Here is a 21,905-nt window from a genome sequence, read left to right as displayed (position 1 = left end):
TACTAACAAGCGGTGCAACCTTTGTTTAACAGAAAAATTTATTATCATCCGCCATCCAGAATGTTCCACACTCAATAAAGAAATGAACTTGTGTCATCATGCCGTCACAGAAGCAAGACATTGTTATGCAATAACTAGTAACTCCCGGTATATCCATCGAAGTAAATCAGTCCTCTCCGTAAACATGAATATTCATAGCAGCAGCAATATATTGTTATGCAACAACTGTCATCTCAACCAAAATTCCACCACCTGTGTAACCAGCGATGTTTAGCCCGTGTAGATTCACTCCAGTCTAGTCTCCTGATGAGTGAGTTTCGCGACTCACGAAACACGTTGTAGAGATGACATTGTAAAATCAATTCTCCAGCATCCCTTATATATATATATATTATATATATATATATATATATATATATATATATATTATATATATTATATATATATATATATATATATATATATATATATATATATATATTCCTTATTTATTGAATTTATAACCCACCTTTTGTTTTACCTTTGTTGTGCAGGGGTGGGGGTGTTCACCCGTGTTGAAATTTGGAACGGCAAAAAATAATCAATTACACCCCCAGGCCTAGGAGACTGACCAGTCCCGAAGTTCTTCCAATGTTTTACAGTAAGGTGTTCATATTGTTCAGAACAATGGGAAGGACAGTGTTCCCTTGTTTTGCCATCGACCCATAAAACTAAGGTGTATAAAAATACTCTATCATAGATATGAAATCTGTTTGCCATTTCCTTCCTACCTCCATGTAAGAAAATGCAAATTAGGGCAAATATGTGCAAAGCCTATTTAAGGATCTTCATTTGCCACACCTATAAATTAAGATTGGCCCGTTTTGGTTGAATGAGACACCTCTCATCCCTTGTTATGGATACCTAGAGAACACACCACCAAAGTACACCATATCTTCACAATATGACTGACAGGACTCAAAATATCTAACATTTACCTACTATTTTGATTCATGACAAATTACTCAGAGTCATTATACAATAACTGTTTCTGTAACAGTCGAAAACCAACATAGTTAAGAAAAAAGAGAAAATGGAAAGAAGGAAAACCGCCTAATCGCATCACTTTCGCCATCTCTCTCTTTTGGCCTTACCATGATATATTTACAAGAAATTTTCAAAAAGAATTCAATTCAAGTGATATTAGTGCAATCACCTCGAACAAATATTCTGTGTTCTCATGAACGCTTATTGTCACAAAAATAACAACGAATGGATGAGAAAGAAGCCCACCCTATTTGCTAATAATTCCGTCCATTAAATGCTTCAGTCTACATTATGTGATTGACTGGTGAAGCAAAACTGTTAATCTCTGCTTATTGTTCATCATGTGCAAAAGATCTACCTATCATTTGGTGTGGCGCGGATGGTATGTATTCAAGACATACCGAATCAAACTGCCAATGTACAATCTGACCGGTTTCCATTCTGATTCCAATTTCCGAACTTTAAACAATTTCTTGCCAAACATGAGGCAAGTAGTCCTGTACATAAATACCATGTACTGGTACCCAAAGTTGTAACGTGTAAAGCGAATCGTTTCTTGATGGAAAGCTAAGATAGTGTTGAAACTGACATTTTTTACTATTACATATTACTTTTAATCAGTATGAATGTTGACGATGTTTCGGTAAGACGGCAGTTATGAACACGATCGGAACTACGGTTTAATCTTCAAATGTATGCTCATCTGCTTTCTCTGTAAGCAATGCAGTTGCTTTTGTGATTCATTTGTAATATTGCAACATTCAGTGATAGGCACCCAACACTCTAGATATTTGAAAAATCTAAAGATCCAATTCTCCCAAATTAGTTCCAATCGTGTTAATGTATTTCAGAAGTTGAAATAAAGAGCAACGCACATAATTCATCTTTTTGCCCGAAATTTATCTTATTCCTCACTAAGCTTACCCTTTATAATTTATTTGAAGTTTGATTAGATATTCGACAACTATTTTAATCGTACAATGTCTTCTGCAGATAATCATGTTGACTGTGAGGTTACGTCACGCAATGTTTGTTTTTGTCTGGCAAGGTGAGCTTTGTGTCCTTCCTCAGTGCGATATTGGTTACCAATCAGCACTGTATCAATGCTTAATGCCCGTGGATCTCTTCTCTTCATTGGTGTACCAACATTATTTCGTAGTTCCTTTTTTATAGCATCGATATGGGCGTTTAAGTTTGTTACATTCGAGGATTTAAAGGAAGTGGTGGACCTTGCATCAGGCGACGTAGCTGCTGCCGACTTCCCCTCTATTCCTAATAATGTATCTTTGGCGCTATAAATCCTTTCGCAGGGATTACTGATACAGCCACCACTGCTGAAGAATGTACAAACTCCCACTCTTACCGGAATATCGGTATGTTCCTTGTTCCGTTTAGAAATCACACTCGGATTTCTCATCTCACTGCCCTTTGAACCTGATGTAAGTGAGCCTGTATTTCGAATTGAGTATATATGTGTCAAGTATTCCTGTAGACATGTTCCAGGGGATAATTTCCACAAACGATATGGGATTGGTTTATCTCGAAGATCAATGTCCTGTTCAGTTTCCTCTCGCAAGTTTGTAGGCGAGTCAGCTGGACTTTTGTAAGACTGTTTTCTATTTGAAACCATACTTGCACATACCTCGAAATGTTCGGTTTTGAAACTTTGGGGTGAGTTCATTTTCTTTGCTGAACAATCTCCTACTGAGTTGATGGAAAGCGGCATATTTGCCAGACGGCATTTTTGAATGTCATTCAAAATATTGGATTTCAAATTATGATGACATCCAGACAGTAACTTTCCATTGTCTTCCATTTCTGTTCTCGCACGGTCTATTTTCGGCAATGTAACACCTTCTTTACCTCTTTCATATTGATGATGTCTTGTTGGAGCCAAATTTACAGTCACAGCTTTACGCTGTTCTGAGGACCTTTGGCTGTCTTCACTATCGGATTCGCCACTAATTATCAGACTGAAAGGAGAACAAAAAGACTTCAATAGTACTACATTCCATTTTGATAAAAATGAGTGTGTGTGATCTCATTGAAGACTCTTCTTTCACGTGGAATGTCTCTTAATATCATGTCATAAGAAATGGCAATATCAGAGCAGCGAGTGATGAAAACGATGCTTTGAATGTGGTTGTTTGTAGTGAGTGAAGAGGTTCACAATTTGATCAGGTCTTGCTCATTCTCCCTGTGACTGAGGTAGCTTTGGAAACGCAACTATCTGTTGGCGGGGTAGCGTGCGTCGCTATGCGGGTCATCAAAAGGTCAACCCCGCCCTGACTGAGGATACTCCATATCATAGCTGGATGTCAGCTGATCTGTATGTCACCTTGAAGGTTGTCTCAAAAATGCCGATAGCTGAAGAAAGTAGGCCTATACCATAATTTATAAAAGATTAGAACTTCAAAAATAACAAAACGTTTAGTAGTACATTAAACTCACAATGAATAACACTCTTACACGCATCAGCAACACGGACTTAACAACGACATTTAAACGATTTCTTGAAAGAAATGAATGAATTTGTCATGGCAATCTCAGTGCGAAAATTGACAAGAAGTGTGACATCGTCACCGATATTTGGACACACTGATTTTGATAATTGAATTTTCACAACCATTGTTTAGAGATTGATAAGTAAGTCACTTGATATAGAATTATCATTGCGATATGATGAAAACAGTTTTATATTTAAAGTTATGTTGTGAGAAGTATTTCATGCAAGTTTTCAATTCCAGATATGCCCTTCATCACATGCAGAAGAGATAATTTGCCCAATCTTTACAGGGACAGTAGACGTAAATGTTGATGGTCGTTATTTTCATTCAAGAAAACACATACATTTTCATTACGCACAATGACATCTACATTATGTAAGGGAGGCTTCTATTTTTGTTGCCAGCCTCCTCAATGAAAATGGCTGGCTGTCCTGAGATAACCTCAGGCCAAAAATATTTATGTGAATGGAATACTTCAATTGCAGGGCACGATTAAGTTTGACTTCCAAATGGTAAGATTTTTTCACTGGACAATGTCTGAATCACATGAAGTGTAAGCCAATCCTAACACTTTTGGTTGGTTAGAAAAGGAAGTGGTGGATTTCAATGTTAACTCCACCATATCTTTACACACGAAGTATGTGATATCTACATCAGCGGTAAGGACCAGACGTGCCTCTCCTCCTGTACGGCAGAAACCTAACTGTAGACCGTTTGTTTTACCCATAGAAATTCAACGACACCTGGGACAGAATTTGAAATTTTTACAAAGGGTATGAAAAAAGATAGACTAGAGACAAATTGTTTAATACCACCAATAACTGATGATTTAGAAGAGCACTATTCACGTTGATGACAACTACTTCTGTTACCGATGAGACTTCCTTTATAAAAACAACAAAAAACCACATGATTCATCAAAAATAACAACATTGGACAAAATCATGCGTTATTTTTGAAAATAAAATAAAGTTTAGGGTCGGAGGGTTTAAGTAAACATATTATTTATTTTGTATTTGGCCAAACTGATCTGCAAGAAAGGTAATTAACACTGCTAAAAAGAAATGTAGAAATGCGATACTTCTACTGGTCAGTATAATTGTACAAATATATGTGAACAAAAGTGTGACAAGATTTTACAGTGCCGTTATTGAAAGCTATAATCCATTAATTTGGTAAAACTAATTTGAGGGTAAAATGTTACAAATGTTGCATGATAGCTTAGATGCGAAAAAGGTTACTTTTGCAGGGAAGAGTTAACATATTCTTGATGAGAAAATGACGATGAAATGATGGGGAAATAACGATGAAATGATGAAATGATTGGTAAATGATGATGAAATGATGAGGAAATGATGATGATATGATGGGTAAATGATAAGGAAATGACGATGATATGAGGAAATGAGGAAATTATGAAATGATGGGTAAATGACGATGAAATGATGGGTGAATAACGATGAAATGAGGAAATGACGATGAAATGATGAGGGAAATGATGGTAAAATGATGGGTAAATGGGAGTTGCAGGCCAGATTCAAATTATTTACCTTCTTTTTGCAGATGATATGGTAGTGACCATTGTAGACCACTATAGTAGTGACAATTGCTGTCCAGGATTTAATTGGATTCAATGAAGACTGTCGGTGTTCTTCTGTGTCGGAAAACTGTCGGTGTTTTGCCCTTGATCGGATTTATAATTTGTAATAAGGGTCTTCCTTTAACTGATATTTAAATTCTATCCCAGTAAATTACAAAGCCGAATGTTTGCAGTTTTGCCGAGAAAGTCTATCAATAAAGCCATCAATTTACGAGATAAATCGACCGGAGTCAATATATTCAGAGAACGGACCCCTATCGGTCCGTCGTCAAGGAGACTGAAAAATGCTATGAACAGGTTTGAAATGATATCACATGATCTACAAAATTCTAGTAATTGTCTCACCTATTCTTCTGCATTTGTGAGCCATCGAAAGTCGCGTCCATTTTCTCGAATAAAAATCTGAAAATTTAATAGGAAGGAAATTATAGAAATCATAACCTGTGGAATAAACACCCTCCATTATGAAGTCACCAAGCGAATGAGTATAAATGAAGTGACATATCAGTGAGCATCTCTGATAATGCAATAGCAAATGAGTACTTGCAGATTATCGTAAATCCATTTGTAAGGTCATCAACAGCAGCAAATGTTTCTGAGACCCCCTATTGTGTGAAAAAAGAAACCTTCGTAGGAGATTTTTTGAAATGCAAAGAATTAGCACTTTCGTTGAATGGTAACCGTTGTAATCATTGACGTGTTGTTATCATTTGAAGCGTCAAATTATCTTCTGTATGTAGTGCATTGTAAGGACTATACAATCACTCTGTTTTCAAAGGCTTTTCCGGCAAAATGAAGTCATTTAGCAGCATGAGGGGGGATTAAAATCATAAGTATAATCACAGTCATGTCAATCGATCCCATTGATAAATTCTAGGTGAGTACACGGTAAGACGTAAAAACGCGACAGGTTCCATAATTTGTTTCGTATATTCACCAAAGCAGCAGTTATTGAAGTTTGAGGTCGACTATGAGGACATTGAGCTGCTGTCATTAACGTTAAAAGTATCATCATTGATTGGCATACAATGGAATTGCCTTACAAGAAGACTCCGACGAGCCGACCTAAAATGATAATACACCTATAAACTACATTTTGTAATTGAAGTCGAACGACATCAGCAAAGAATACTTGGTACATCAATGATGAACTAAAATACTATGACGATACTGGGAGGAAGAAAGGTTGTCTAAATCATGGTGTATCTGAAAGAGATTCATACATTGACCTGCACGATGTGTTTTGACAATATTGTGACTCCGCTATAGGCTTGTAATTAATGATGCGATCTTGAACGCGATCTTGAACGCTCTCTCACCATTCGAAGTGATCCATTTAAATTCTATTTTTAGAATATTTATTCAAATCGTTTGCAAGATATTTCACCTGTCGTTCTCATTGTGCCAGCGGTTGCTGTGGTAACAGTGTATAAACGATTGTAAATGGCATCAATAATTCATATGTCGAACCCTTCAGCTTTCCACATGAGCAGCTCAATGTCTAGATATGTAGGAGTATTATCTGCAGGTGATAGATCTGTAGGTATGGTTTGTATACTATCAAATGTACCTGCATAGTGTTTACTTCATAGTTTGTTCATTATAACGTCAATAATTTCTTATTCAATGGAGAGGCAAATATCTGAACTAAGGAATCGACACGAACATGTTTTAGCTATCATCTCCAAAAATTAGCCCAACACGCATAACTATCTGCAAAGACCGATGCAATGCAACTTTACAACTAATATATGAGGTATCAATACAACTGTCACTTTGATGTCATTGCGATTTTGCAATCTGTCCTTGATACTTTCCTGAAATCTAGTAAACAATAGTTTTCAACGCATTGCAACGAGTAAATATCGTTGTGTACACCTGCGTACAGTGTTTAGAAAGTCGAGTAGTAAAAGGGATGAAATAACAAAATCCCGTAATGATCAGGAAATGGATTGAATGAGATTATGTCCGAATAGGGAAATGATCTAATGTTAGGTTAAAGGGTAGTGTTGAACGATATCAGTTTTGTGATCTCCATGGAAGGATAACGCTTATTCTACACTTCACACCGTCCGTAAGAGAGAAGGAAACTATTTCTAGACAAAGATTCTGCCTGAGGAAATGATCTGACATCGCATGCCTCACAGAAATACCCAGAAATCTAAGCATGCCAGGGAGAATAAATTTGGGACTTTCTGTTATACCATGCCTTGATTTCACATCTTCTAGACCATTCATCTTCTGTCAGATATTTGACTGTGGTCGTGTCGAGTCAATCGATTTTTATGTATCATTGAAAACTTTAAACGTGAATCTTCAAAGAGATTCAAAGTTGGAGAGAACAGGTATCTGGATAGTCGACGTGTTGAGAAAAGAGAGGATCACTATAATATCAATTTACTGAAGAGGCGATAAAATGGATAGGTGACCACTATGATGGGAACGTTACTATGGCAATCATTTTATTGTGTGGCCATAACACATATTCTATATCGTCAGTATTCCATGCCAAAACAATATTATGAGAATCGAATGAAGACTTGTCATAAATTTTCCAAATGGCACTTTACCTTTTCTTTTTCTTTTCGAATTGAAAAAAAAAATCTCAATGCAAGACGACCGTCAAAGTTTCATATACACTGTGTCTGACTGTAGTGCAATTTGTGTCAACTGCTCTCAACTGCTAAAGACATTCTCAACAAGGCTTTCTTAATATTTTTGGTAGCTTATTTTAAAAAATTGACTTTAGATTGAATTTTCTAGCCTCATTATGTGCAGACTGTTTATTTTACGACGTTATTTGTAACTGATATATTATACTTATGAAGATGTTCAGATAAGAATACAATCGAAAATGTATCGCTACCAAAAAGCGCATTAAGTTTAACATGGAATCTACACAATGCCGAACATTTATTTGTTTGCATATTTGAGGACATTCATAGAATCAAGAACAAAGGACGGAGCTTGCGAAACTTTAATATGGATATCTCATTGCCCATTTTCAACAAAACGATTCCAAACTGGTCTCTGAAAATGAGTTTAGATGACTTTCATCATCGCCGTGTTCAAATCTCAATCTGAACAGTCACATGTTTTCTCATAAATCAAATAGTTCACACCAATCTGGTTATAATCCTTGTAGAGAAAGCTATGCATCCAAGCTAATGAGAACACCAAAAACATGGAAAGGTGCATGTGTTCCTAATCACATTGAGTCAAGATTAACACTTTCCAAACCGACATCTATGGTTACGTTTCTCTTCTACATTGTCTGGATATCTGGCATTCTCTGTCGGCTTTAAGTTTTTCTTCCGGCACTCAGCACTCTCGGCACTATCGGCACTCTCAGCAAATATATATGCCTTCTTTGGAATTAAAAATACACCTCAATGTATAAAGTTTCATAAAACGAACAACCCGGGAGTCCTTACCTGAAGCGATACAATTTAGGTCTGTATGGATCCGGCACATTGTAACCAAGTACCAACTTTTCCCCTGATTCCTTGCATACATCTCCTCTGGTGTGATAATACCTATATTGGTCCATGTACTTTGATATATCCGAGTAATGGCGGAACCTATATTGAGGCTCTCTGTACGTACCATAAGCAAGCCTGTATGGAAATTTAGGACGCTTCCTTGTTCTTTTGAACCTAACAGAATAATCTTCACAGAGGTTTGGTATCCATCCTGTTAAACTCAAGTTCTCCTGCTGTTTGCACACGCATGGGGTTCCAGGTAAGGTATGGCTAAGTAATACGTGAGCACCAGATTCATCAAAAGTACAGGAATTGTGTTCGTTGTTATACCCATCATTAATGTTTACAATTGCCATGTCGACTGTCAAGATACCATTTGTCTTCTGCATCTACTACACAATGACGATGTATAGCATTATTTCGAACGTCTGTCGTACTTCACATACCCTCTCATTAGATCCTTCAGTTACCTCGTATACAACATGCAACAGAACAATTCTTTCTGTCAGTGTCACTACGGATGGGTGTAATTTCAGTGGATTTGTGGTTGGATGACAAGCCCTTCTTCAAATGTGTATAATTACTTTACGGCGTCCTCCTCGGGTTTACATAACACTCTCACTTGATTTAGTTTTAGATGCTGGTGTGTACTTACGCGCCGCTCGTTGTTGTCTAAATTGTCTATTTCTGTACAGATTCCGCCTCTAGCATCGTCTTCCGTTAGGTTAGATAAAGCAGGTTGGTAAATGACGGTCTGACTGGCTACTTTGACGTTTTGCAGGTTATGGGTCGACCAGTCATGCAGATGCTTATCTTAATATATCTATAGTAATAGGCTTTCATGTTAACGTTAAGAAAGGAAACCGGATCAAACCACTCGATTTACAGGGGTGTTTTTTCTAAGATGTTTACAGTATCGTACATTCAAAAAATTGTAAATTTGTCAGGCAGACAAAAATAAATAGCGTTCTGACAATATCAATGTGCTACAAGAATTGTAAGGTTATAATTTGACTTGGTGGCATTTCATACCATGGTCAGCTGCATGTGTATAGGGACATCATGAAAGAAATAGTACAAATACATTTCATACGAAACTCATCCGAATTCCAAGGGTGATTTTTGTAAAGGGTTGAAAGGGGTTTTAATCGTGTCTATTCTTCGTCTGGTTTAAACTGCTTTGTTTAAGACCACTTCATTCAAATGAGGGGTGCTACACTGAATGACATCCTTGATTTCAACCGTTTTTAGATAATGGAAGAATCATTTTATTTGTATGTAACAAAAGATCAAATTTGTTGGCAAATTATCGACTGCCATTTTTCTTGTCATGTCAGCTACCATCAGTCATTAAGGTCTGCATGAGTTGAGAGGGAAATTTTGGAGGTTACGTAAACCCTGTAGAGATTATACAAATCACAGTAATTATCAAGTGGTCTCCAGGTGATTCAATCTTCACACAATAGGATTGTACATCTCTACGTAACCTCAACATGCGACCTGTTATCGACTAGAATATTTATCACACATATTGAGTGTGGCTGAAAAGCTTAGTTAGCCCCTAACCAGGACGATTAGTTAGGTTATAGCGTCTAAACTGTACGTCAATGACGACTAGTTTCATTTTTTGGTTTTTGAAATTACTGGCACAAGAAATGAACATCTAGTCTTTAAAAAGAAATTCAGAATGGATATATTTAGTCACAGAGACATGTACCTCGCCAAAAGCACATTTCACCATATCAACATGTATACAATGTTTTATTGTCTTGTTAAATGCACAAAATAACTCCGCAAACCAGTAGAAAGCTGATAAAATGTCTTCGGTACGTTTACGTACGGCTATTTTTAAATAATAAAGTGTACAGTGGTGCCATACTAAACTGTGGGAATAACAGGGGTTTGGAAGTTGCCGACGCAAAACGTACATCACCTATACACACATGAGGATCGATGTGGATAATTTAGACAAAACCAATAATAAGCTTACTCTTTGCGCCTTATGAACTCTAAAACAGTGAATCAAGCTTCTAATCTATAGCGACATAAAATATGCAAATTATTTTTTAAGAATTATGGAATTCAAGACGAACATTTTGGTTTTTTGCCTCATGAAAACACTGGAGTCCTGCAACGGTGTTGTATATTTCACTCTCCGATTCGCAATGGTAAAGTGTTTTAACGTAATTTAAAAGAGAGGGATTCTAAAAAGACGCCAAAATAGGATAAAAGTGTCTTGCCAATCGGCTAAACCAGGCCCTCCCTCATTTGATACGTTGTCAACAGAGCGCTTTAAACTTTGTGGAGGGTAGAGACATGAGTGACAATGTCAGATCATTCTCGCGAGCCACAGCATAATAATTTCCGCGCCGCTGACCTATGGAGCGCCAAGCTGTTGCCGTAAAGAGGCGCGTAGTTTACGACGATGTGTCAGACTGATTATGGAAATTCTTACTGCACACCGACAATAGTGTCTCTCTGGAACCTTTTGTTTCCTTGAATAGGATAACATCGTCAGATGGCTAAACCACTTCGCTTTCGATAATGTATTACACATACCTATGTAGTTGTGTGATAAAGCTTTGTTTCAGTGCTGACAGAGGTGTTTGCAAGGGAGAACCTCTGTCTCTTTATAAACTCTTTATAGTTTAGAGATTTTCTTTCTCGATTTAGAAAGCAATGTAGACATTGTGGGTATAAGATGCAACACATCGGAGTGTAAATATGCAGCATTTGTCGATGATCTGACATGTTTTGTTAGAGATGACACATTATACCGATGTTTTAGTTATTCATAATCATCTCATACTTACATAGGGAAATCGTTTTTGGTGTGTTTGGCTATTTGCCAAACTTAAGCTTAACTATCACCTCGAATGTGAAATTGCTGTGGAGAAAGATAAACTAAAGACACATTGTCGTGAACGGATTGAAACACTTCTAATAATTACTGATAATTTAGACCTGTACTGTTTAACCTTTATGACTAAGTACCCCAGTAGTGTAATCTTCCATCACTGTAGTGAATTTGTTATAAATCGCTGCTAACCTGTTTACTACAACGAGATTCAATATAGGAATTTGAAAATAGATTTGTTCTTAATTTCTCTGGGAAACTAAAATGTATTGTATTTTGAAATATATCCCTATTTCTATTTTCAATTTTAAATATCACGTCACCATTTCGAAATAAGCATAATGGTGCAAATATGCAAACAAATGGTGGTCAAATTTATTTATCAGGCTTGAAAATAGAAAATACAGTCTGTTTCAATAGTATAACAATATTCTAACAATCGCTATCACCAAAGTCTTCAAATTTATGAGAAATTTCCCGATTAATCCTGAGATATAATGAATCTCATCCCTGGAGCTTTTCTTAATGCCTGTCACTTGCATCTTTAAAGCCCCAGTAATGCTAACTTTCGATGATTTTTTTCATTATTTTTATTTTATATATCCATTGCAACTTCTTATTCTACTCCCCAAAGAATGTTGAAACACCCACTATTTGGCTTGTCAACTTATCGTTCAAATGTGTAAAATGCATTTTTATTGTTTACATTTGAATTGAAGTCCGGACCAGAAGTCAGTTTTCAACAATAACAATGCAGTTTACAACCATAGTGGCTGAGTTCACAAGCTTGGTACTGTGTATATCAACATTCTTCGGGGAGAAGAACAAGGTATTATGTTTCAGATTCAAAATAAAAATGGTGAAATTATCATCAAAAGTTAGAATTACTGGGGCTATAAATGACGGAGGGTGTCCCGTCTGCGGTGCATGTACTCAGAAAAGACGTTCTAGCATGAACAGTCTGACTAAAAACAATTGTCGAGATGGTGATGTTCTTTGCTGGCTGTCCTCATTAGCTGATACTCACCTCAGCTAACCAGAACTGCAAAAGACAAGCAAAGGTGGAAACGACATCGTCTCTAAATCTTATTCTGAGTCAGATTGGGTACACTTTGTAGTGCAAGAAAAATACAGTGTGCACTCTTCATACATAGTCCATGCACTTCCTCGACCTCAGGTTGGAATAATTAAAACAAAACGTATGTTTTCTTTCTCTTTAAATGTGAACCAGAACAATGGAACTTCTGAAAAGTGTGTGTTGTGTCAAATTTCATGATGAATGAGCCGAACGGAACGGAACGGAACGGAATAGCCACACCAAAAAGAAAAATAGTTTCTCTTAATTAGAGTCCATTTTTTTCGTCCACTGAATTTTGGAGTGGAACAGCATGGAATTTCGGATCTAAAACAGAAATTTGGATTTAAATAAAATATCATTTTTTCAACCCTTACAGTAATACATCTGCTTTTCGAAGTTTTTCTTGCCGTGATGAAATCTTGAATAAGACTACTAATAAGAACTTTATTCCATAGAAACACACTTCGGGAACTGTGGTAGAGCAAGTACAATAAATCAAACATTACACATATAGGCCTAATCAGGCAAGACTGCGGCTCCCGAGACTGCTGCTGGGAATGAATAAGACTACTGCAGTGAAGCTATAATTCAAATCAGCCACTACACCTGAATCCAAACCTTAACCTGGATATCGCATCTGCTGGAGGATGCTATGACTACCATGAGCACAGGCGCTCCTTAGCTGGGTAGTCTGCTAAGGAGATCGATTTTCGGATCGATCTATTGATCCCGTAGTCGATATGCCCGCCACTGCACTCAGCTAAGGAGCGCCTGTGACCATGAGGTGGCGGTCTGTGTATGAAATATTCACCTAGATGGCATAGCGCCAGATTACATTAGGCGCGGATGTGAAAAACAAGGGAGGTGGTGACGGATTCTAACTTCTAATACATTGTAACTGCATTGCTGACTGTGAGGGAGTTACGTAAGCAGTCGTGCTGAGCACTGGTATGGTGTAGCGCTCCGTGATATTTTGAAAATTACCAAAGAAATATTTTCGTCCGAGTTTTCAAATGTGCCTCAGAAGGTGTTTAAAGGTTCAGAGTCTAAGGTTATAGAAGATGGGAATAGATTTACAGAGTTACAGGAGGAGAATTGGGTATTTTTGTGGTGGAGACTCTGCAAGGCAACGGAAGCCAGCAAAGATGGCGGCGATACGTCTCTCAGCCCTCAGGTGCCATGTGTCATTGGCTATCAAGTTATGCCTGGTTGGTCTTCTGCTTTTGGCTGGTAACGTTGAACGTAACCCTGGTCCTCGAGTGAGGGGTGGTGAGGCCGCAACTAAAGAAGATATCTGTGCATTGCATGAGAAATTGGATGCAATTTTGAAAGACACACAAACTATGAGCAAAAATTTTGAGCTCTTGCAATCCAGACTTGATAATGTCGAGGAGGACATAAATGACATCAAAATACAAATACAAGAAGAGTCCGATAGATTAACAGAACTTGAGAAAATGAAGGGAGATGTGCACAAGCTACTGGAGGATCCTGGCCATGCTGGTAATGTGGTAACACTAGGGGAAGATTTAAAATCAGACATCGCTGAAATGAAGAAATCTATAAAGGACATCAAAAAGGAGAAAGACGATTTGGAGAATAGAGGTAGGAGAAATAATTTAGTTTTCTTTGGAGTGCCACAAGACGGTGAAAATGAAAGCTGGGAAGATTGTGAAGAAAAAGTGACACGTGTAATCCGAAACCAACTGGAATTAACGGACACGATTGACATCGATCGGGCTCATAGAATTCAGCACGCGCCACTTGTACGCGGTTATAAGCCTATCGTGACTTGCTTCGGAAGTTATAAGGACCGAGAACAAGTTCTCCGTAAAGCTTTCAAGTTAAAAGGTACGAACATTTCAATCAGTGAAGATTTTTCAAGAAGAATTCGTAAGATACGTTCCAAATTGATAAAACATCGTCGTTCTCTACTTGAACTTAATAAGGATTTGAATATTCATCTTCAGTACGACAAGCTTGTGGTCAAAGACACTACTTGCAAGCGTATTTTCAGTGTAAATGAAGATACAGATGAAATATGTGAACGAATTGTCAAGTTTGATAGAGATACACCCCAATAGGGATGTGGCCAAGGTCCTTGCCATGAAATTCATAGTGAGTTATCTTTACTAGTATGGAATGTACGGGGCTTGAAAAGAAATGTACATAATTTTGAATTTATTTCCTTCTGTCAAAGTTTTGATATAATTTGTTTGCTAGAAACATTTTGTACGGAGAAAGATTCTGTAAATTTGTTTTCTGGCTACAATGTATTTTCATATTCAGCCAAAAGAAAGTCTCAAAGAGGTAGACCGAGTGGCGGGGTAATGATTTACACAAGAAAGTGGATTGAAAATGTCAAAAGAATACAGAGTGAGCTTGAAAACTGTGTCTTTATTGAATGGCAAATGTTTGTTGTAAACCCAAAATGCGTAACTATGTCAATTATAAAAGTGCATTGGAACCAGAGAAGTATTTACATATTAGTCTTAGTTTCAAATTTCTTCAAGTATTAGCATGTTTTCGGTGTGGATGTCTGCCACTGAACATCGAAGAAGGTAGACGCACAGGTATTACTTCTACTGAAAGATATTGTAAAGTTTGTAATTCAAACAAAGTCGAGGATGAGTTCCACTTCCTATTAGAATGTCCGCTTACAAAGACCTCCGTCTTATGTATATTCCAAATGAATACTCTACCCACCCGAACCAATGTAAATTTAACAACTTACTACAGTCTGCAATGATGTAATTTTACGAAAACTCTGTATATTTCTTTATAAGGCATTTAATTTAAGAAAACAATGTCTCTCTGAATAAATTATTTTCTGTATTGTAGTGCGTACTTCATACCGCTACAAAATTGTACAAGATTTTGAAATGTAACTCCTTGCAATGGGGCCGGAGGCCTATAAATGCAATAAATACACGAGAGTCATCTCTCGTTCATTCATGCATTGCTGACTGTGTGTTCATTGGCGCGGATGCAACCCCTGACTAGCATGATGAGAGTATCACAAACAGCCCGGCAGGGCCAGGAGCGGCAGGGCCAGGCACAGGCGTGATGTTTACTGGGTAGTTTGTATAAGTGTAGTTTATGCCACGTTCCGACGTTCTCTTCCGTAGGGCGATTAGGCTACGGAAGAGAACGTCGAAACGTAGCATATTAAACTACACTTATACAAACTATAAACCAGTAAACATCACGTCTGTGGGGCCAGGTACAGCCGCAGCAATTTATAGGTTTTACTGACAGTGCGTCATGGTGAGTTCCTGGATTAATTCGTCTAAACTGTCCAAACTTTTGAAAGTTGTAAAGACATTCAGATCCTGTACTCTAAATCCGCTTGTTTTTCGAAAACAATATACAGTTGCTCGTGTGGCGGTGACGTCTCAAAACATTGCGATCGTACGTAACAAAAGAGAGTGCACAATTAGGCCTACATGTTGGCCAATGACAAGCCCTCTTTTGGGTTGACCACCCCCTCCACACTATGGTAGTGCCCTCTATAAGGCGTGATTCTCGGGGTAGATTTAAATTTAGATGTAGCTTCAAATTGAAGTTACAGCCTATTTGACATAATTTTCATTTTGGAAACTTCAAAAATTAAGGTGCCTTATTTGTAGAGTTGAATAAATGATATGTTTTATATAAATCAAAATGTCTGTCTTAATTCCATTTTTTTCCGCTCAAAAAGCCAGTGGGCGAAAAAATGGACTCTAATTAAGAGGAACTACATTTACAGAAAAGAGGAATTAAGTCCAATTAATGAACGCTATTATGAAAGAGAATATGACTTTACTGGACCATGGTCTCCTACATATAGTCTACCATTTAAGATAGCAAAACACACAAAAACACGTGAATTAAAGTTCAAACTGCTTCATCATATTCTGTACACAAACTACGATCTATCTAGAAGAGGCATGGACCAATCACCGCTCTGTTCATTCTGCCAAAACAGCAACGAGACACTATATCATCTTTTCTACAACCTGTAAATTCACTGAGACCTTCTGGAACGAGTTTCACACATTTTTCGAGGAATCTCTCAGTTTGTTCAGGAGACATAACTTAAATGAAGTGCTCTTTGGTGTTGACGGTTGCTCTGACATTCATAAACACTTGCTACTGTTAGCCAAAAGACACATCTATGCCATGAAAATGAAACAGAGTAAACCACACTTTGCAGCATTTATGTTGCAAGTAAAATTCAACTACCATCTAGAGTATGAAATAGCTCTGGAAAAAGACAAATTAGAGAGACATTGCAGCAAATGGATTTCAATTTTACACAAAATTGTAGATAACTAAGCACTGTACTTCATTTTAATTTAAGTTACTGTTACTAAAGAAAATGTTACCAATAAAACAACTTAAATACAAAAAAAGAGAAACTAATTTTTTATTTGGTGTGGCTGTTCTGTTCCGTTCCGCTCATTCCGTTCCGCAAATTAGTGTAAGCCGTCAAGGAATGCCCTGCACAAGTACGTCCATCGGATAGCTATGGCCTAGTGCATGGGCAGATTTTCATCCGTTGTCCGTTCTTCACTTCTGTTAATTATATCATATTACAGTAACGGCACCAATGATTTTGACGATGAGATACAGCTGGATATTGATACACTACCTAATTAGGTTTGTCAGTTTGCTCTCAAATTTACCCTTTTAGTGGTCAACTTTTACAACTTTGCGCCAACATCAGACAGACTAAAACAGCAGGTGACGCAGCAAGATGTCTGTAAACTAATTTACTATGTAGTATGTTTATATCTTTACAGCAGCTATCAGGTTCAATGGTGACACAAACAGAGACTGCTGGCCAAGTTTTACAAGCAGTTCAAATTCACGGAGAGGTGGTAAAAGAACGACCTTACTGCAAATTTAGACTCGGAGGACAGTGTTCTTTGTAGTTGAATATCAATAAAGTTCATGACTTCAAAAATAATAGAGTGATGTGTAAAATGAACAAACTTTACTTTGATTATCAACAAATGAATGACACCACATTTCTCAATGAGCTGACATCGGGGCCTACTTCAGTACGAAGTCAGAAGGTGTTTGTTAAGCGCCTTTGAAATTGAGGAGAGGGAGGGAAGGGTTTCTTTGGTACATATCCCATGAACCAGTAAATTCTGCCGTATCTCACGCCCATAAATGCTTGGTTTTACACTTTTGTAGTATTCAATATGCTCCAGAACATTTGCAGTCAGTTTTTAGCTATTATAGACTATAGTCTATAGAAGCTATTGGGATGGGTATCCGTCCGGCGTCCGTCGTCAGTCTGTATGTATGTATGTATGTATGTATGTATGTCCGTTTGTGAGGCGTCCGTCCACTCAAATATCTTGAGAACCACAGTACTTACTGATTTGATATTTGTTGTGTAGATGAAAAATATGATTTTGAGAAAGTATTTTTTTTAATTTTTTGATATTGTTGAAAATAGGCAAATTAATGCCAAAAAAGGTGTTTTTGGTAAAAAATCTTCTTCTTCATAACCGCTGGTCAGACAGCTTTGTTATTTGGTATACACGTCCCTAGGGGTAACCCAACTTAGATTTGTTCAAATTGTGATGAAATATGCAAACATGTATTTTTAAGGAATTTTTTTTGTAATTTTTGGTCAAAATTTGACTTACATTGTATGTAATTCTTGTACTGTATAAACCTTATCAATTCACCCAGAAAAAATAATTAATATGATTTTAAATAATTGAATTAATTAGGAAATCATCAAAGCCAAAATAATTTTAGTGTAGAATTATCAGAAAGTTCAACTTTTTTTGACAGTTCATAGTGAAATGCCTACCATCTTGGAGGATTAAAACATGTACCGGTAAAGGCAACTTTCCTGAATCCCAACTTTGACATATTCTGAACCGTCATTAATTGTGCCCTGTATGTTATCTAAAAGAAATTGCTCAAAATAGTCACTAAAGATAGAGATAGAGATAGAGAAAGTTCTAATTTCCATTTATGGTTGACTTGGTAAGGATAAAATGAAATTACTTTTTGAGGAAAAAAATAGAGTGGTCAATTAAAAGAGTGGTCAAAGTGATAGGGTTTTTATGGTAAAGCTGGGCTGTAAGATTCCTCATGTGCTATTTATAGCAATTATGCAATCTGTGTAAACAGTGCAATGAAAGTTACATGATTCCTTATAATGCTTTTGATGACCTTGAACTTCCTAAGTTTCAAACATTTGTCTCTTCAGTGTGCTTTCTCTGAGTATGTACAGTCTCAACTTATTCAACAGAACTCACTTACAATGTTAATCAAAGATATCCATCTTCTTCATCAATACATGTGTCACAAAAGGTTATTCTCTACATAACACAGCAGAGCTCTGTCAACTGTTGAGTTGCTTGTTCTTTCAAAACCGCTGGTCAGACAGCTTTAATATTTGGTTTACAAGTCCCTAGGATGACCTAAGTGAGATAATTTCATACAGTCAGGAAATACTTAATTTTGTATCCATGTCTATAGTAGCTTCAGGGACTTTGGCCCTATGTTTTTACCGATGTTCCAGATGATTTGCCTGGCAGGAAACTGCCAGTTTTCAAGTACCGCAAAACAATGTTGTTGACCGTTTGCTTTGAAATACCACCACAACGTTTACCAATTTCTGAAAATGACAGACCGTTTAAATACAACTGAACAATCTTCTCTCTCACTTCAGCTGGTGTCGTCCGGGAGCCATCCATGTTGCGTTTTTTGTCAGGTTCAACGTCTGTTTGTACAAATGTACAGATCATTACGCCAGTGAAACTGATAGCTGCTAATTACATGTCAGCGTATGTATACAAAGCCCCACCATGGCTGGCAATACCAGAACATCTCGTTGTCTGAGTTTTATTAGACTAGAAAGTTGCTGACTCAAAGCCCTGACTTCCAGATATTGCTATCGCTACTCAAACATTCTGATTCTCCCAGATCGATTTGAGTTGTTAGTTTTAGATTTTGTTTGAAGTCATGAACTTTATTGATATTCAACTACAAAGAACACTGTCCTCCGAGTCTAAATTTGCAGTAACGTAGTTCTTTTACCACCTCTCCGTGAATTTGAACTGCTTGTAAAACTTGGCCAGCAGTCTCTATGTGTGTCACCATTGAAACTGATAGCTGCTGTAAAGATATAAACATACTACATAGTAAATTAGTTTACAGACATCTTGCTGCGTCACCTGCTGTTTTAGTCTGTCTGATGTTGGCGCAAAGTTGTAAAAGTTGACCACTAAAAGGGTAAATTTGAGAGCAAACTGACAAACCTAATTAGGTAGTGTATCAATATCCAGCTGTATCTCATCGTCAAAATCATTGGTGCCGTTACTGTAAGTGTAATGTAGAAATTCAACATTTTATATCACTGCATATACTAATGTAACAATAGCTTGGATTTTATGACGAGTATCGAAATCTGCAACAGAACAGAGTCGGCAGATATAGCTGCCGATCTATTAAATCCTGGCGAACCATGTGCGGTGATTAGGCTACGGAAGAGAACGTCGGAACGTAGCATAAACTACACTTATACAAACTACCCAGTAAACATCACGCCTGTGTGTAGCTCATCCAGCTGCCATGCCAGACAGACGCACATGAAAACATGGCAAACTCAACATTCTGCCACGGTCACTCGACCGTGATTCTATGTAGATATGTTCCACTGCTTCCAACATCGCGTATCTGACGTCTAATGGCAGATGGACCATAACCTGATCCTCTGAAACTGAACCTTCTGTATCTGTTTTTGTTTGGTATCTGGGATATGTTTTCCAAAGTCGATGTCTTAAATGTAAAAGGCAATCAACTTGGACAGACATTAAGTTTGGTTTCATTCCTTTTTGCTTGGAAAAAATTGCCTTGGCTTTATCAGACACAAACAGAAAATTGCACGTAAAAAGGGGAAAAGGAAAAATAAAGGAGAAAGGGTGATTTCACAGGGGTATGGCGCGTAATCAAGGCCAATATTCGAACTCCCAATTTTCAACTATACAACTCAACATTCAACATTCAAGCTCCCAATTTTCAACTATACAACTCAACATTCAACATTCGAACTCCCAATTTTCAAGTATACAACTCAACACTCAACATTCAAACTCCACATTTTCAACTATACAACTCAACATTCAACATTCAAGCTCCCAATTTTCAACTACACAACTCAACATTCAACATTCAAACTCCACATTTTCAACTACACAACTCCACATTCAACATTCAAACTCCACATTTTCAACTATACAACTCCACATTCAACATTCGAACTCCACATTTTCAACCATACAACTCAACATTCAACATTCAAACTCCACATTTTCAACTATACAACTCAACATTCAACATTCGAACTCCACATTTTCAACTATACAACTCAACATTCAACATTCAAACTCCACATTTTCAACTATACAACTCAACATTCAACATTCGAACTCCACATTTTCAACTATACAACTCAACATTCAACATTCGAACTTCCAATTTTCAACTATACAACTTAACATTCAACATTCGAACTCCCAATTTTCAAGTATACAACTCAACACTCAACATTCAAACTCCACATTTTCAACTATACAACTCAACATTCAACATTCAAACTCCACATTTTCAACTATCGAAATCAACATTTTCAACTTTCGAACTCCACATTTTCAACTTTCGAACTCCGGGATTCGTATTCTCCCTAGGCATCCCTAACTTGCTTCATTGTAGTTACCCACGTTTTTCCTTCTGGGTCATACTACGTCAGAACGCGTCATAGATACGTCACATGACGTTTCGTCACATGACGTTTCGGAGTTTTAGAGTTATTCCTGTGTGATGTTCTAGAGGGTCCAAAAATATGAACCGAAAACACTTGTGATGCTATAACTTCAAGATTTACCACCGACCTCCGCCATCACTAATAGGCCTAATTCGGTCGCTATCATGTCGTCTAATGACAACACAGGCGTGGTGTTTACTGGTTAGTTTGTATAAGTGTAGTTTAATATGCTACGTTCCGACGTTCTCTTCCGTAGCCTAATCACCCTACGGAAGAGAACGTCGTGATAAGTAGTTTCATGTAAAGAGAGTAGTAAACCACTGAGAACGAGTTCGCTTACTGTTATATCCGAATTTGCAGTTGGCCTATCGATCCTTAGGGACGATTCAGAATTTACTTCCAGGGGGAGGGTGGAGGATTTCCTATTTTCTGGGTGATTTTTTTCCATGGCCCCCCCCCTAGTAAATTATAGAAAAAATCTATAGCCCCCCTCATCTTTCCTGTTTTTTTTCCATGCCCCCCCCCCCTAATATATACATGCATGCTTATACACTATAGACATATCCAGTCTAACAA

At 37.3% G+C, this 21,905-nt stretch overlaps 1 protein-coding gene across 1 annotated transcript; it reads right to left on the bottom strand.

Annotated features, from left to right (window-relative positions):
* Positions 1-573: 573 nt before the first annotated feature.
* LOC139145767 (uncharacterized) lies at positions 574-9,478 on the bottom strand. Its single transcript, XM_070717070.1, has 3 exons — positions 8,568-9,478; positions 5,479-5,535; positions 574-2,999 (listed from the first exon to the last, which is right to left on the bottom strand). Exons 1-3 carry the CDS (start codon positions 9,002-9,004, stop codon positions 2,024-2,026), a joined length of 1,470 nt encoding a protein of 489 aa, XP_070573171.1. The 5' UTR covers positions 9,005-9,478; the 3' UTR covers positions 574-2,023.
* Positions 9,479-21,905: the final 12,427 nt, after the last annotated feature.

Source organism: Ptychodera flava, chromosome 12 (assembly GCF_041260155.1).
Source record: "Ptychodera flava strain L36383 chromosome 12, AS_Pfla_20210202, whole genome shotgun sequence".
NCBI lineage: Eukaryota > Metazoa > Hemichordata > Enteropneusta > Ptychoderidae > Ptychodera > Ptychodera flava.
Note: the sequence above shows the minus strand (reverse complement) of the source record. Positions and strands in the feature narration are given on the sequence as shown.